At 43.4% G+C, this 18,393-nt stretch overlaps 1 protein-coding gene across 1 annotated transcript; it reads right to left on the reverse strand.

Annotated features, from left to right (window-relative positions):
• Positions 1–664: 664 nt before the first annotated feature.
• LOC145361243 (uncharacterized) lies at positions 665–1,828 on the reverse strand. Its single transcript, XM_080216880.1, has one exon. It carries the CDS (start codon positions 1,826–1,828, stop codon positions 665–667), a length of 1,164 nt encoding a protein of 387 aa, XP_080073006.1.
• Between the last annotated feature and the right edge of the window lie 16,565 nt (positions 1,829–18,393).

An 18,393-nucleotide genomic window follows, 5' to 3' on the forward strand; every position in this document is an offset into this window, starting at 1 on the left:
GACATTTTGGCAAAGGTGGGAATACCATCTGCCATTTCACTAGGGTATGACGTAAAGCATCCCCCACCAATTCACAGGTATGAGGTATGGGCACTACGTGAGCCATAAACGTTTTGGGTTCTGACACCCAAGGTATTCGCACTCCATATGCGCCTCCCCCTTTGATTATAGTGGCGTTTAAAATCTCTAATGGTCTATGATCACTTGTTTTATGACGGAAAGATGCATTCCATTTGGCCTCTGAACACGTTCGGTTTGACAGCCATCCTATACAGAGGGTTACATTGGATGTTATACTTACGTTCAACTTTCCCTTACACTCTACGATCGGTTTTTCACAATAACATCGATATGGGTCGGACCGGTCCTTCATCCTGGTAATATTACACTTTGACTTAATCCTGTCCATTATGCAATAAACTTCGCAGTCTCTTCCGGGTCGCACATACAGTACGGGATCGCAGGTCTGTTTGGCAGGGCAGGTGAAATTATCCTGTTCTCGTTGTTCGTCCCTCGTGGGCCAAGTGCCCCACAACCCTGATCCCATAACTGCCTCCTCACCGGGGGTCCAAGCCTGAGCACTCAGGAATTCCAAGCAGCACAGCAGCAGTGGTAATAGTTGCTTCATGATTCTGTGTAACAAAAAAAAACTGCACATGACAGGTTAGGATTCCCGTAAATAACATTTGTTAGCAGGGACGTTCACCCATTTCTCCTCTCCTGGTTTCATTATAGTTACTGTGTTGTCATGTCCTTGTGCTATAACCTCGGCGGGAACCGGAGGTCCCTCGGATTGTTCTACCCACACCTTAGCTCCTGGTTTGTCTGTAGAACCAGATCCCCCTTCTCCTTTGAAGGTAATTTGTGTCGGCTTTTGGATTTGCTCTAATGGTCCCATGTGTACAGGTTTTATCAAGACTTGAGCAATACGGTCCCCAGCTTCTAAAGGGATCGGTTGGTCAGACAAATTATGCAATACTACTTTTATCGTGCCCTGATAATCGGCATCGATCACTCCAGCCATTACAATAACCCCCTTAAGGGCTAGGCTAGATCGCGGAGCCACCTGTCCATAAAATCCTTTGGGGCACTGTATACCTATCCCAGTCTCAATTACAGTGTTCTGCTGCGGGAGAAGAGTGACCGCATTAATAGCGTAAAGATCAAGACCAGCTGCTTCTGGTGTCCCTCTTATAGGCATTTTTGCGGTATCATGCATCAGCCAAATTTTAACAGGATGTAATATGTTTTCTGTTTCTACATTCTGAATCTTCATTCTAAGGAGAGGAGTCTGTCCCTTGAACAAAGGGCGATTATTTAACCGTATGACCGCGTCCTCCAAACGGAATCGCCACCTAGCCAGATTATTTCCCTCTCCCCCTTTTCGAAGTTGTTGCTTTAATAGCCCGTTCATTCGTTCAATTAATCCTGCAGCTTGGGGATAATACGGAATGTGGTAGATCCATTCTACTTTATGGTCATCGGACCACTCTTTAATCCGTTGACCGGTAAAGTGGGTACCGTTATCAGTTTGAACTTGCAACGGTATACCATAATATTGTTCTATCAGGTGTAGGGTTTTCAGAGTTGCATTCTGATTAGCATGCTTTGAAGGAAGGGCTATCAGAACCCCTGAATATGTATCTACTGCCGTACAAATGTATTTACATCCTCCACTTTCCGGTAAAGGACCTACAAAATCCATTTGCCAAATCTGGGCTGGTTCCTTTCCCTTTGATAACTGACCCTTAACTACTTGTGGAATTCCCTTCTTCTGATAATGCTGGCACACAGTGCACTGGTGAGCAGCCGTGCGAGCTTCATCCATACTAATACTGATTCCTCGATCAATCGCCCAATTATATGTGGCTTGTGCTCCTAGGTGTCCACATTTTTCATGAACCCAATTTGCTGCCTGTACTCCCATTGTTGATGGTACCTGTACTTCAGCTATTTTAGCATGCTGATCAGCAGTAGCATTATGCAATGCTTCAGCCGATGTTCGTTTAGTATGCGCACTTACATGAGTCACAGTCGTTCGCACTATCTGTACCTTTTCCCATATACACTGCCATAGGTCTTTTCCCCAAATTTCTTTACTCCGGATAGTCCACTGGTGTCGATACCACGTAGTCATCCACACCACCATCCCATTCGCAACTGACCATGAGTCAGTATAGAGATGGCATTCCCTTATTCCTTCCTGATCTAACACCATAGTAACTGCCTTTAACTCTGCCCATTGACTACTTTTCCCATCACCCATTACTTTCAATAACTGGTTCAGAGCAGGGTTATAAGCCACCGCTTTCCATTTACGCTTTCCATCTATGTACCTGGCGGAACCATCCGTAAACCAGGCGCACTGTTTTTCCCCATTTGTCAATTCCTGATATAGCTTCCCCCATTTTACCGGAGATTCTTCCATGGGAATAACTTCTACCATTTCCTCACCCATTTCGGGAGCTTCAGCAACTTGTTCATGTAAGGCAGATACTCCAGTAGGACCTGCTTTAGCCCTGTCAGAGATGTACCATTTCCATTTTAATATACTGGCTTCTTGTGCCCCCCCTATTCTATGGGTACGGGGGTTACTCTGTATCCAAGTCATGATAGGTATCTTAGGTCTGAGTAGCACATCTCGCCCAAGGGTTAATTGCTCTGTTTCTACTAATGCCCAATAGCAGGCCAGGAGTTGTCGCTCAAAAGGAGTGTACCGCGAACCAGGATCAGGGAGCTTCTTGGACCAAAATCCCAACGGTCGCCGCTTACCCCGGTCCTTTTGCCATAGACTCCAATTGGCGTAAGTGTCTGTAGCTGATACTTGTAATTCCACCGGACCCTCTACCATTGGTGCTAAAGATACTGCTCGTTGTATCGATTCTTTGGCTAATTCAAAGGCTGCCTGCTGTTCCTGTCCCCAGGTAAAATCATGTTTCTTCCGGGTTACTCTGTACAACGGACCTAATATCTGGGACAAGTGAGGAATGTGTTGTCTCCAATATCCAAACATTCCAATAAACTTCTGGACATCAGTCTTATTCTGAGGAGTGGCAAACCCTAATATCTTTGCCTTAGCCTTCGGCACTATCTCCCTTTCCCCCTTATTCCATTGTATCCCCAGGAACTTTACCGTCTGTGCCGGCCCTTGCACTTTGTCGGGGTTAATCTCCCACCCTTTTTCCTTCATGTGTTTTATTAGATAGTTCAGTTGCTGTTTCAACTCGTCCTCACTATTTCCCTGTAGCATTATGTCATCGATATAATGCAATAGTTGCATGTCTGGAGGAAGGTTCACTTCGTCCAGATGTTCAGCTACTATGCGATGACAAATTGTGGGGCTATGCAAGTACCCTTGTGGCAATCGGGTAAACGTATATTGTCTCCCATCCCATGTAAAAGCAAATTGTTCCTGTCTATCTTCTGGTATTGGAATGGTAAAGAAGGCATTTGCTAAGTCGATGACCGCATACCATTCTCCCCCTTGTGCCTGAATTCGTTCTATAATAGATATGGTGTCCGGCACAGCAGCCGTCAATGGCGGTGTATGTCTGTTGAGGGCTCGATAGTCTACTGTCATCCGCCATGACCCATCTGATTTCTTCACCGGCCAGATAGGGTTGTTCCACTGTGTGGTTATTCCCCGTAAAACTCCGGCGGCTACATAATCTTTGATCGTCTCTGTTATCTCAGCATGTCCTCCAGGAATCCGGTACTGCTTTAATTGTATTACTTTGGTAGCTATAGGAATAGGGAAGGGGGGCATTTTTACTCTGCCTACTTGTACCGGCCGGGCTTGGATACTCCCCCCAAATTTGTAACACCCATCTGTTAAGTATAGTGTCATTCCTCGTAAGATGTCCATTCCTATTATCCATTCCCGAATAGGTGTAATCAGAACTGTGTATTCTTTGGTAGGGAGGTTCCCTATTCCCAAAATTAGTCGAGTACTTACGGCTCTAATGGATCGTCCCCCAATCCCCGTAACTGTCATAGGAGCCCCTTTAAATTTATCTACATTCCCGTAAATTAAAGTGGCCTCCGCTCCCGTGTCTACTAGGGCTCTAACCGTTTGTATATTGTTCGAAGCCCAATGTATACGTACCAATACATATGGTCTTATGTCACCCCAAGACCATGTAGTGGCCGTACACACCACGGGGGCTTGGCCTTCATCCTAATGGTATTCCTCTTCAAAATATTGGAGCTCTTGCATGGGATACAAGTGCCCTCTTCCTGACTTGTTTTTCCCCTTCTTACTTTTCTTATTTTCTCGCTTACCTCCTCTCTTAACCTCTCTCACTTCCACCTCCTCCTCCTCTTCTAACTCTGAAGAGGAAGTTGGAGTCTCTTGCTCCTCATTCAGATTCTGTTTGCACTTACACTGACACAAACTAGGGAACTTTAGTCCCTCATCAGCTAGCGATACGCGTGCTGTTCGTTTTGCCGTTTCCCCTTTCCATAGCCCCTTTTTCTTGGCAAGTTGCCACAACTCCATCGTAGGGCGGCCATCTATCTCTGAAGCATCTATACCTGCCTGCCGAAGGAGAGTCCACAAGTGTCGCCTACTTATATTCTCTCCCTTCACAGACCGTCCCGAACCTCGTTCCCGCAGTTCCCGCTGGGAGGACGCCGACTCTCGTACCTCCCAGTCACCCATGTCTCCCAATTCTCTTAATCTCGTCGCCCCTTCTCCTATTGAAATCTCAGCCCCTAATAATACTGCCATAACCGCCCCTTTATATTGCGGGGGAGCTGTCTTAATAATAGCCTTCCGTTGAGAAGCAGTAAAGGGCATATTATCTAATTCATTCGCGTGCCCGGTTTCTACAGCAGTCCGCATTCCCAATTCCCTCATTCGGTTGACTGCTTCCATCAAGGTATGCCACGGACCCTCTTTTTGGGGCCAAGACCCCGGATCTGGATGTCGCAACATGACAGCCTTAGCCATAGTAGTTAATAGGGTAGTGTCATGTTGCAACAGATCCAATTCCGTTTTCACTGCTCCCCGTACCACGGGATCAGTACATAAATCAATAAAATGCCGTCCATCCTGGCTATCTATCTCTATCTGTCCAGCCCCTTGGTCATACAGCCTCACCAGCCATCGGTCAAGCGGCTCCCCCGATCTCTGTCGCATACGTTCTCTTATGTCTGACAGTTCTTGTTGTGTATAGTCTTCATACACATCTGCTCTATTCATCCTACCATCTGGCGTCTGACAAATACGCCGTCGCACTATAGGCTTGACCTGCACTGGGGTAGAATCATCATCTAAATCATCATCCTCCCCTTCTGACTCCCAAATATCTCCTTCCCAAATGGAGGGGTCCCACTGTTCGGCTAGCGCGGTGGCCACAAAGGCTCGCACCTTCTTTATATTGGGTGTTCGTTTCTTTTTAGCATTCAATTTAGCAACTTGCATCGCAGCCTTTTCAGCTACGCCTGTCACTTGTTCCAATCGTCGCCTAAGCAGCTCAACTTGTGTTTGGGCCATAGAGGCTTGCCCCTTGGCATCCATAAAATCTTGTCTAACCTTATCTAACTCTTCACACAGCTGGCCAGCCCGCTCATGCTGCCTTCTGTAGGCAGCCAACACGATCCATAGGCGGTCCTGCAACCCCCTCCACGGATCCTTTACATTTACAGGGACCTTCTGGAGACATTCCTCCAGCGCAGAAACATCTGCTCCCTGCAGAGCTATTGACCAACATTGGGGCGGTCCCCCGCCCACACGTATGAGTCGTGCCACCGTCTGATAGGGAGTACCATCCCATTCAGGCAAGACTTCAGGCACATACTCTTTCCCCTTCTTACTTTTCTTAAACATTGCCTTAAACATTGTTGCCACCGAACCAAATACTCTCTCTCTCCCAGCTGCAAAACACAAGATCCTGCTGGACTACGCCAAATGTTATGGTACGAAAGTTATAATTTTGCAGGAGACTCAAGAGAGTGAGAGAATGATTCGGTACACAACAAGATTAGGTTCACACTTCGTACCTTTATTTATCTTTACTTATCTATCCTTATTTATCTATGGTATACAATTACATTATACACACAGTTTTCAGCACTCAAGAAGAAGAACAGCTACAATTGCAGTTTACAGAAGAACAGTTACGTATATTTACCATCAGGACTGTGCCTTCATCCTTCCAACGACTGGGGAGCCCGTTTCAGTCTCGGTGAAGGACCAACACGTTGTCCCGATAACGACCGGGCGATGCGCGCTTACCCCACGGTTGAGCGTCCACCGAGACAATGGGAATCCCTTTTTTTAAAGGCTGAGGAATGAGTTGATCAGGCTCATTCCTCTGCTCTGATATCCAATCAATGACAGTCCTGAGAGTGTTCACGCGCTGTTCCCGAGTAACTCACGCGATTACGTGAGTTACTTGCTTGTGCAGTTTGGCACGTATACCTTTGTTTATGTACGCAAATAGGGCTTTTATCACCTTGTTTGCTTATGTATGTAGTCTGATACATACGCAAATAGGGCTTTGTAAGTTGAAGAATCTTTAATGTGTTTTTGGATTGCATTGAGTGCCCTGTTAACATTCTGTGATTTAGGAAGCATTGTTTCGCGGACCAGACATTGATTACTTCTATTACACATGAGAATCGTAGCGGGTGACTGGGGAGGAGGGGGGTGATGGAGTGTTTGGTGGGGGGGGGAGGTGGGTGGCGGATGGACTATACAAAGGTCCATTGACCTCATGAGATTTTTCAGTTTTGGGGTGAGTGCAGCTGAGAAAATCCCACCCAACATGTTTTTGTGCCATTGAAATCATGTTTGACCAATTCATTGGAATTCTTTGAGGAAGTTCAAAACAATATGGATGGACTATAATTTCCAAAGGGCATTTGATGAGATGCCATATCAAAGATCATTATGCAAAATAAGACCTCATACTGTGCTGAATAACACGTTAGATTGGATAGAAGATTGGTTAGCTAATAGGAAAAAGAGTAAGCATAAATAGGTCATTTTCGGGTTGGCAATATGTGACAGGTACTGTGGGCATCAGTAGTGGGGTCTGAACTATTTATAAGCTTTATCCATTACTTGGATAAAGATACCAAATGTAAGGCTAGTAAATTTGCCGACAACACAAGGATAGATAAGAAAGTAAGTTGTGAAGAGGGAAAAAGGAGTCTGCAAAAGGATATAGAGAGATATTGCTGAACTCTGAGGTACAGAGGGATTTGGGTGTCCTAGTACATGAATCAGGGAAGGTTTGTAAGCATGTACAGCAAATGATTAGGAAGGTAAATGATATGTTGTCATTGATTGCAAGGGAAAAGAAATATAAAAGGAGGGATACTTTGTTACAGTTGTACAGAGTGTTGGTGAGACAACATCTGGAGCACTGTTTATTTTTGGTCTCCTTCTTCAAGGAAGAATATAAACGAGTTAGAAACAGTTCAGAGAAGGTTTGCTTGACCGATACTTGGCAAGGCAAGCTCCCTCCCCAGGAAAGGTTAGGCAGGCTAGACCTGTATTCATTGGAATTTAGAAGATTGAAAGGTGATCTTATTGAAGGACATAGGATTTTGAGGGAACTTGCCAAGAATGGATGCTGAAAAGATATTTCCTGTGATGGAAGAAACTAGAATTCAGGGACACAGTTTAAAAATAATTTGTCTTCTACCGAAGCTGGAGAGAAGATTTTTTTTGAGGATTGTGAATTTTGGAACATCTTCTAGAAATTGATGGAGGTAGGGTCGTTGAATATTTTTAGGGCAGAGAAAGAGAGATTCTTGACCCTCAAGGGAGTAAATAGTCATCAGGATGGGCAGCCTGAGGAGTTGAGGCCTCAATCAAATCAACCATGAGCTTATTGCTCCAAATTTGTATGTTTGTGTGTTGAACTGCTACAACCCATGGGGCAGGTAGATTATAATTAAGTAGATGTTCAAGAATAAGTAACATTTCAGCATATTGGGTAAACCATAGCATCTGTGAGAATATTTTAATTGTAGAGAAAATTGGATATTGAATAAATTATTGATTATCAAGGACAAATGCTGCAGCTGCAGAAAATCCAGAAGAAATTCTGTGTAGGTTTGCTCACATCTACTAAGAGAAACAAAGTTAAAGTTTCAATTTGACGACCTTTCATCCTCCTCCAGCTCAGCTGAAGGGTCATTAAGCTGAAACATTAACTCCATTCTACTCCCCACAGACGCTGCTGGACCTGCTGAGTATTTCCAACATTTTCAATTTTTATTGAAGAATTGTTTGGGCCTGGCAGAGTTAAGTGAAAGTCATGTTTGAGCTCGATTGAAAAATTAAACAATTCTAAGAGAGCTCATTGATGTCAAGATTTTTCAGCAGAAAGGAATTCCATAGTTATGTTTCCCAAATCAATATTTTAGTGAGTTAAAAGTCGAAGCACTCTATTTGAAGCATTATATTTAGTTTTAAGTGCTGGTTTATTTTACTGTATAATAACTTTTCTGTAAATTATATTGCAGTGTGAAGTTATCTTTATAGCCACTGTTGATTCACTTTCAAAATGAAGTGTTTTACTTTGGTGATTGTTTGTGCAGCTGACCGCAAATTCTATCAACAGTTATTTGGCAACTATTACTGACTAACTTGCTCTTTCTCTGCACTAATAGAATTGTAATTTATTTCTCCTTAATGTAGTTGATTATTTCCTTCAGGGCTGTTTTAATGGATTAATCCCAATCTAATTAGATAATTAGTGTTTGTTTTCTCATGGAAGCTACATTTCAGTGGTGACTAATACCAGCAAAATGACTGCATTAGCATTGTAAAGTGAAAAGTTTTAGGCTAAACGTTGAATGAAGAGCTCATTTTCCCTTGAGCTTGGACAAGTGTAGCACGTTCTGTTCCAAATAAAGTGAGTTAGTCTTTCTCTTTATTCAGAAAATAGCCTGCAGTCCCATTAATTTCCATGGTCAGGATTTCATGAAGCTTGCTCAAATGGGAAACGTGGCGGGTGGGACTGAAGAATAGTGTAGGAGAATCGCATCAAGGAAAATGAATTTCAGTCGAGTGCCAGGCAGGCAAGTCGCAAAGCCGCCCACAAACAGTGGGAATTAAGATCATTAGGACAATTGTGAAGCTTGTTAATACCATAGGATTTTGGAGCAGAATTAGGCCACTTGGCACATTGAGTCTGCTCTGCCATTCGATCATGGCTGATATGTTTCGCAACTCCATTCCCTCGCTTTTTCCCTGTAACCTTTGATCCCCAATCAAGAACCTATCTATCTCTGTCTTAAATATACTCAATGATCTGGCCTCCACAGTCTTCTGTGGCAATGAATTCCACAGATTCACCACCCTCTGCCTGAAGAAATTCCTCCTCATCTCGGTCTAAAAAGTCACTCCTTTATTTTGAGGCTGTGCCCTCAGATCCTAGTCTCACCTACTAACGGAAGCACCTTCCCCATGTCCATTCTAAGTTAACTTAGTATGTCTCTCACCCAAATGTAATGAAGTCTTGTGAATTTAATGGGAGGCATGTGGATCTCCCTTGCTGGAAACCCAAACATTGAAAGCTAGCAATTTTCAACAGATCTGTTGGACTTGCAGTGTGGAAGTTGATCTGACTTTCAAAAAAGGTAAGGTTCAGGACAGAGGAGCAAGATAAGCAACAGTTTATTGGGAAGAGGAGGGACAGCTCTGAGGACCTGAGAGGTGGAGTTTCAAAGAGAAAACTCTGATCTGTGGAACTGCAGTTGTGAAGCCTTAAAGGGACAGGGCATATCTGAGGGGTTAGAGGTGGGTCAATATCTCTAGGCTTAACACTCAGTAAAAGTAGACTGTAAGAATCATGAGAATCACTTGCCTCAGTCCTGTTGCACCCATGAACACTGTTCATGAAAATGTGCAGTGAAACTCAATTCTGTAAAGCCACCATTTATGCACCCCACAGCAAAAGCAGCAGGAGTCAGATGGACACTCTTGAAGTGTGCCAGACTCAGTCTTCAGGACTTGGGTGAATTGACTCCAGGTCTCAGGCAGGCAGTGCCAGAAAAGATTCTGCCACTCCAGGAAGACTGTCACTGACCACAGAGCACAGATTTAATACACGCAGTGCATGGAATTTGGTGGCCAGCTGATGGCAGGGACACTCAAAATGATTGCAGCACTCAATTTCTACATCATGGGATCCTTCCAAGAATCTACCAGTGACATGTGTGGGATCTCCCAGGCAACAAAGCAACACTGTATAAAGGAGGTATCAAATGCACTATTCAAGGAAACGGGTGATTTTGTAAGATACCAAACAGATCATTACAGAAAGACTAAGATGTCCATAGGATTCACTGCCATAATTGGCTTTCCAAATGTCAAGTGCATCATTCACTGCACACATGGCCATAAAAGCATCAACTGTCCAGCCAGCAACATTTATTAATAGAATGTACTTCCATTCCCTTAAATAAAATAGATTGCAACAACAGGAAGTGTATTATGCTAGTCTTCATGTGATTTCCAGGAAGCAATCACCACACATCTTCACCAACCTCAAGTGACACACTTGGGCAAGCAACATCCACTGCTGAGTGGATGGATCCTAAGTGACAAGGAATACCTCTCTGCATTTGGCTGCTGATGACAAATTGGGAACCCTCGTGATGAGGCAAAGGAAAGATAGAACGCCATCATATCTCCATAATGATCATAATAGAGCATTAAACAGTAGGCATAAGGAGCATGAGTAGGCCATTCTGCCCCTCAGGCCTGCCCCACCATTCAATAAGATCAGGGCTGATTTAATTGTGACCCCATCTCTTTTCTGTGCATCTCCTCATAACCCAAGACTCCTTTGTCAATTAAAAATCCAACTTGAATATATTCAATAGAGATTGTTATCAACTTCAGGAAGCATAAAGAAGAACATGCCTCTGTCTACATTAATGAGATTGAAGTAGAAAGGGTCGACAGCTTCAAGTTTTTAGGCGTCCAGATCACCAACAACTTATCCTGGTCCCCCCCATGCCGACACTGTAGTTAAAGTCCACCAATGCCTGTACTTTCTCAGAAGACTAAGAAAATTTTGCATTTCAGCTATGACTCTCTTTTCAGCTATGACCAACTTTTACAGATACACCATAGAAAGCATTCTTTCTGGTTGCATCACAGCTTGGTATGGCTCCTGCTCTGCCGAAAATTGCAAGGAACTACAAAAGGTTGTGAATGTACCCAATCCATCATGCAAACCCAACCTCCCATCTATTGACTCTGTCTACACTTCCTGCTGCGTCAGTAAAACAGCCAGCATAATTAAGGATCACACTCGCCCTGGACATTCTTTCTTCCACTTTCTTCCTTCAGGTCACATACCAACCAACTCAAGAACAGCTTCTTCCCTGCTGCTGTCAGACTTTTAAATGGACTTACCTTGCATTAAGTTGACCTTTCTCTACCTTAGCTATGACTGTAACACTAAATTCTGCATGCTCTCATTTCCTTTTCTATGAACAGTATGTTTTATCTGTATGGTGCACAAGAAACAATACTTTTCACTGTATGTTAGTACATGTGACAATAATAAATCAAATCAAAAATTAAAAATGACTGGCCTGCACTACTCTCTGGAACAGGGAATACCACAGAAAATGATCCTCAGAGAAACAAATTCTCCTAATCTTAGTCTTAAATGGGAGACCCCTAATTATTCATATGTTTCCCCTAATTCTGGTCTTTTCCACAAGGGTAAATATTTTCTCAGCATCCGCCCTGTCAGTTCCCCTCAGGGCCATATACATATCAATAAGGTAACGGCCACCATGGAATCAGTGCAGGTGAGGGTCTGACAATGGAAATCTTCACTGACCTCGAGCGAAAATTTCCAATCTCGCCCAAGCGAGGCCATAAAATCCTTTCAGTTTTCAAAACTCCAATGGCTATAGAGCCAAATTGCTCAACTTTTTCTCATAAGATAATCCCTCATCCCAGCGATCAGTCAAGTTAAACATCTCTAAAATGTTTCAAATGCACTTAAATCCTTCCTGAAATCAAACATCATGTTGTAAAAACATATTTGGTTCACTAATGACCTTACTTGTGGTTCCAGACCCATGACAATGTGCTTGACATTTGAACTGGCCTATCAAGCCTCTCAGCTGAAGGGCAATTAGAGATAGACACTAAAGGCTGGCCAAACCACATCTCATGAAAGATAAAGAAAATCACAGACAATGCTATTTACTCTCTCTGCAACTACTTCTTTTAAGACACTGAGTTCAAAGCTGTCAAGTCGAAGAGAACTGTCAACCTTCGATTTTCCAGGTACCTTTCCCCTAATGATAGTTTAAAATCCTTTCCCTGTATTTACTTCTTGATTTCCAAGTATTCTTGGATTTAGTTTTAGTATTTTCTGTAGTGAAGATGTTAACAAAATACCTGTGCAACATTCTACCATTTCCTTCTTGCTCATCATTAATTTTCCAGTCTCACCCTCTAAAGGACTAAAGCTCACTTTAATTACTCCTTTTGTTTTAAATACTTGTAGAAACTGTTTTATATTTCTAGCTAACTTTTTCCACATTTTAATTTCTCCCTTTTTTTTAGTCATCTGGAATTCAAGATTCATCTCCCTCTTTCCTAGTCCTATCTGTGTCATTGATTTCCACATGGACCACAACAGCTGGATTGTCCATGTGGAAGTTCCTCTCCAGCTCCAGGCGGATGTCCAAAATCCTGTCTTCAGGTAAACATGCCGTCTGGACACATGCTCTCAACTGCACAGAACTATGTTTATCTCTTTGACTACATCTTCCTTAATACCACTGTATTCTATTTACTCGCACCACTTGTGTTATGTTCAGTTTGTTCGTTCACCTTGCAGTCCACACTCTTGTCTATACAATCTGCAAACAGCACAAGGCTGTGGTTCCTCCGCTTGGACATTCTCAAATGCCATACCTGCCCCACTTGTAGTTACACCCTCCTGAGCCTGACCACTCCTTGTCCAGGTAAGTTTCCCCTTCCCTAATGCATCACAGTGTTCAAAGCTTGGCCCTTTGACTCAGAAGCAGAGTTCTTTAAACTGCATATACTGTAATCGTGGTTGTGGTGGGTCACGCTGCTGTCCACTGACTCCTACAAATTACAGCTTCAACACATCACATCATGATCTTATTGAATGATGCAGAAGGCTTGATAGGTCAAATGGCCTACTCTTGCTCCTAATTTGCGCGTTTTGTATGTTTATTTTGGTGTAGGGCTCTTCCTTTGCAGCCGCAGCTGATGAAAAATCTCCAATCGGCCTCGCACACAACTGTCATCACTTCAACCTCAGCATCAAAAGTGAAGGCCGGGATTGGAGCTGCTGCTCAAGCAGCACAGTGGGCCATGACACGCTAGCACGGATCTTTAACAATGTTCGCGACCAGTATTACGGCATCGCCCAAGTGCTTTTGTTTGGCGCAATTGGCTCTGTTCCAGAAATTAGCATGGAGCTGATTATCACATGGAATCTCCATTTCCATATGATTAGCAGGCCCAGGACAGTAAACTCTGGGCCTGCTAGCACCTTGCCATCCCGCCAAAAGTGATTCAATCCAGCGGGGTTTATGACTGCTCCCACTAACGGGGAACAGGTGTCCTTACCCCACCGGTGGGACAGAGGCCACGGAGGTACCCCTGGGAGGTCAGTGGCAAGGGGGGGGGTTAACCCTTGGGCAGTGGCAGACTGGCAGTGCCCACTGGGCAGTGCCAGGCAGGGGGGGAGGGGGGACAACCCACTGCCACTCTGCAAAGGGAACAGGTGATCAGGCCTGGTCATTGGGTTGGGTGGGGCAGGGAGTTTGGGGCTGGCCATTGCGGGGGTTGGGGTGAGGAAAGGGGGAGAAGAAGTGGAGGAAATGAGGGGAGCAGGGAGGTTCAGTAGGCTAGTGATGGGGGGGGGGGTCAGAAGGCCAGTGGTCAGTGGGGTTCCGTGAAAGGCCAGTGATCAGGAGGCTAATGATACTGGGGAGGGTGCCACTGGGCATGCCACTGGGGTGCCAATATTCGCACTGACAGATCAGCGCATGCACAATGGCTCATTCAGCGCTATGCTGCCTGCCTCTCAGGTGCGAATGGGCCCCGCCCCCTATTTATCAGAGGGAATCACGCTGAGGCACATTGCATTGCTCAGGGTGTCAGAGATTCATTCTGGTAAGTATTCCCAAAAAACAAGTGAGAAATACTCCCATTTCCCCACCTGTTGGGCACATAGTTTTGTTTTGGAAGAATCCTGGCCGAAATGTCCAGCCTGCTCGTCAGTAATCCAAGTGTCTCCAAATTGGTGGAGGCCATGGTTCAAATAGCCAGGACTCCTCCACCTGATTTTTCCATTTGTCCGACCATTTCTCTGTCATACAGGACGATGGATGACCACTTACTGTTGGGCTATTTCTCATGCATACAGGGGGATGGTGAGCTAGGCTTTAGAGGCTGGTGAAGGAAACCATTCACTCCAGGATTTCCCCTGCTCCCGTGAAGGGTAGTTATGTCGCATGCTTCTGCTCTCGTGCCATGAGCAGTAAGATGCAAATACTGGTGATCCACATACAGCCTATGTTCCAAGTGAGCTGACCAGGGGTGTTCAAGATTAGTGTCACCACCTGCCCAATCCCTTCAAAATGTCTGACTGTGCTATTTCTGCCGACCTTTCAATCATAGTTCACACCTCAATCACTCACACTCATACTTGCGATACAGAATAGGTCATTCACTCTCTTCCTGCACTGAACCCAGTATCATCTGTACTCCCCTCCATTGCAAACTCCATCCACGGGCCTCTTTGGTTATCCAGGATGATCTCTTAGTTCCATCTGTTAGGAATAATGCAATCCACAGTTTTTGGGCCATTGCTGAAACAGGGAGCCATTTTCTTGTAGTTTACACCACCTCTTCAGTTTTGAACTTTGGAGTTTCTATCTGCAAGACCTTTCTGCCCCGATGGTGCAGGATGGACCTATTAGCTCTTAAACGTTCAATTCCTTATTAAAAACCCATTTTAGCTTGTATATGTAGGCCGATGTTGTGAACTGCTGAAGGACCTTGAAAGTCTGAGGGCAAGGCTTCCTGCTGTGCCAGCTCCGGCACTTTTGTCAACTGATACCAGCATTCCTGTGCTGAATTCGGCTCCGCCACATAATTGGACAGGCGTTGCTTATCACTTCCAGTAATTGGCCAACCACCTATGATTCTGGTTGGCCAGTTCCTTCCAAACACTCAGGTTTTCCACAGACCTTTGGTTCTGCCATTGGGGCCTGTGTCCACTCCATTAACTTCTGTCCTATATTTCTGGTTTTTAATATTTATTGTTAGAAATTTGTTGAGGAAATGATTTTAGTGATGATAATGAGCAATGAGGAAGACTAATAACATTAGGATTTGTGGTGATTGTCCATTTAAGGCTAAATCTGCAGAGTAAGGGTCACTTGACTCAGGGAACCAACTGAGGAGAAGAGTGGGGATCACCCTGGTGAGCTTCAGAACCTCTTCAGGAGCTGGCTGCAGCCATGAGGCTGAAAACCTCTGTATTGCCTTTACCTGTAAATAAATGTCATTTTTCCCTTAGCTAGTGAAGAAAAATTATCAGTGTTGATCGTCAATGTTCTAACATTTCACTGGACAAAAAATAATTAGAGGAACCAGAAATACATAGTGATTTTAAGTTTACAGTCTGAATCTTTTCTGCCCTGGATACAGTGAGAATGTAGAATAGGATTGGCTAAGAGTGAGTGATGCCTCTCTCAACAGAAGTGATTTAGAGGAGGTGAGGAATCTTCAAGGAATATCTTTTTTTTCAGTGGATGAATATTTTCTATGCTGCAGACTAGAGATGTATTAGTGAAGAGTTGTTATTGAATGTCAGACCAAAAACAGAAGACAAAATAAGTTGTTCCTTATAACCTTGGTTGTCCTTCCTTACCTTCACATAGCTCCCCCAGAAATGTTTTGTATCCATTTTGGGTAATATTCCACCAGCCTCCTTTGCAGGACTTCTGCAAGGTTGAGCAACCTGGAGAGGCTTAACCTACTTAAACCAGAAAGTGTATATTGTTCTCTTTAACTGCACCATGTTTCTTGGGTGTCTGAATCCAGAAAAAGGACATTGACATTGCTGCCTGGCATCCCGCAGCTCAGCTGCACAACCATGCAATGTACAAAAGGCAAATTGGGATCCAAAAACATCCCAACAGGAATCCAAGGCAATCAATGGTTATTTTAGTAGCAGAAAACTTGCTTTGACCTTGCAGTGAAATATAGCAACCTCCCAGACAGCTTAGCTACCACTGAAAATTACATTTCAAGGTTTTATTTTCCCAGCTTATATTTGCCATACCCTTAATTTGTCCGAGAGCTAATAGATCTTTCACCCATTTTAAAAGCAACATCTCACTTGTCCCTTCCCACAAATTACAAAAACAGGGAAGATATGATTAATATATACCTCTTCTTCCTAACTGATACCATAAACCTTGTGTACATAAGGTGGATTGACTTTAATCGTGTCTGCTCATAATGATTAATTCTCAACATTTTGTCTTCCCTCTCTCATAATCTACATGTATATTTGAAGTGGATTTCTGCTCTTGTCAGATCGCATACCAAGCTAATGATTGATAGGTTTCCCTTTTGCAGAGAAAATAAATAAAACAGTCAAAAAAGCATAAAAATCTCCTTAATATGTGTGGGCTGTAAGCACTGATTTCCCCTTATTGACAAATAGTGGAATGGTTGACAAGTTGGTTCTAATCTCTTTTACATGTTAATTGGCTTTTTTCTCCCCAGCAATTGAATGGGAATTATGACTCAGGCCACTTATGTCATTCTTATTTTTGAATTTGAACAGGACATAGAAAGCATTCTTTCTAGTTGTATTACAGTTTGGTATGGCTCCTGCTCTGCCCAAGACTGCAAGAAACTTCAAAGGGTTGTGAATATTGCCCAGTCTAGCACGGAAGCCAGCCTCCCATCCATTGGCTCTGTCTATACTTTTCACTGCCTCAGAAAAATAGCCAGTATAATTGAGAATCCCAGGCACCCTGGACAAACTCTCTTCCACCTTCTTCTGTTGGGGAAAAGATACAAATGCCTGAGCTCACGTACCAACTGGCTCAAGAACAGCTTCTTGCATAGAACACTACAGCACAAACAGGCCCTTCGGCCCACAAGTTGTGCCGATCGTATCCCTACCTACCAGGCCTATCTATAACCGTCAATCCCATTAAATCCCATATACTCATCCAGAAGTCTCTTAAAAGACCCCAATGAGTTCACCTCCACCACCACTGACGGCAGCTGATTCCACTCACTCACCACCCTCTGAGTGAAAAACTTACCCCTGACATCTGCTCTGTACCTACTCCCCTGCACCTTAAACCTGTGTCTTCTCTGATGCCATCAGATTTTTGAATGAACATATCTTATATTAAGTTGATCTTTCTGTATACCCTGGCTATGACTGTAATGGTACATTTGCACCTTCTCCTTTCCTGCTCCCTTATGTATTTTATGAACAGTATGCTTTGTCTGCCTAGCGCACAAGACATGATACTTTTTGTTGTATCCCAATACATGAGACAATAATAAATCAAATAAAAAAAAAAATCCAGAGTCAACAAAAGAACTGGAACAAATATTCAGCACAATAAGGTATATCTAAACAATGAAATACATTCTCCAATACATAATCTAGCAAGTTATATGTGGAAACCATGTGGAAGCAAGTTATGTGTCAGAAACTAATTTGAACATTTGACCACAAATGCCTCCACAATTTTCCATTTGCTGAATTAAATCTATTGGATAATTTATAATATGTGTTGTACTAAACTAGCATAAACCTACTAAAATGCACAAGTGTCGAAGCTCTAAGATTAGATTATGTTCCATAACTCCTTGCTTTCCAGACTATTCCACAATACATTAAATTTTCAATCTGTGCTACTTTCACCCTGATTGCTGATATCTGGCTCTTCCTTTGTTTAGCCATAGCACTTTGATAATCAAAATGGTTGTGCCTAAGTGAGTTATTTTAAAACTACAAACAAGCGATGAAGCTAAAAAGGTCAAAAGAGGAGTAACCCAGTTACAACTTCTAGACAGAACATTTTAAATAATTGGCATGTAAAATACCTGCCTGAGACACAGTCTCTGATTAACCAGCACATTACTTTCCTTCCAGACTGGTAGCTTGGATAATAGCTGCTCAGCCCAGAAATATACACAATGTAATTCTGTGCAGTTGCGAGATCTGTCATCTGAATTGTTCAACAAATTATAAACCATTCTGCATCATACTCAACAGGAAAGAGGTTCTAAGTAGATTGGAATCTTCCAAAAAATTAGTGACATGTGACATACTATTGTTAATGCAAAAATTGGTCAGCAACCTTCGGCAAGGA

The sequence above is a fragment of the Carcharhinus amblyrhynchos genome, chromosome 2 (assembly GCF_965287045.1).
Source record: "Carcharhinus amblyrhynchos chromosome 2, sCarAmb.v2.hapA, whole genome shotgun sequence".
Classification (NCBI taxonomy): domain Eukaryota; kingdom Metazoa; phylum Chordata; class Chondrichthyes; order Carcharhiniformes; family Carcharhinidae; genus Carcharhinus; species Carcharhinus amblyrhynchos.

Coding starts and splice junctions, on each gene's coding strand:
- LOC145361243 (XM_080216880.1), bottom strand. CDS start 1,828: ATGGATGAAGCTCGCACGGCTGCTCACCAGTGCACTGTGTGCCAGCAT.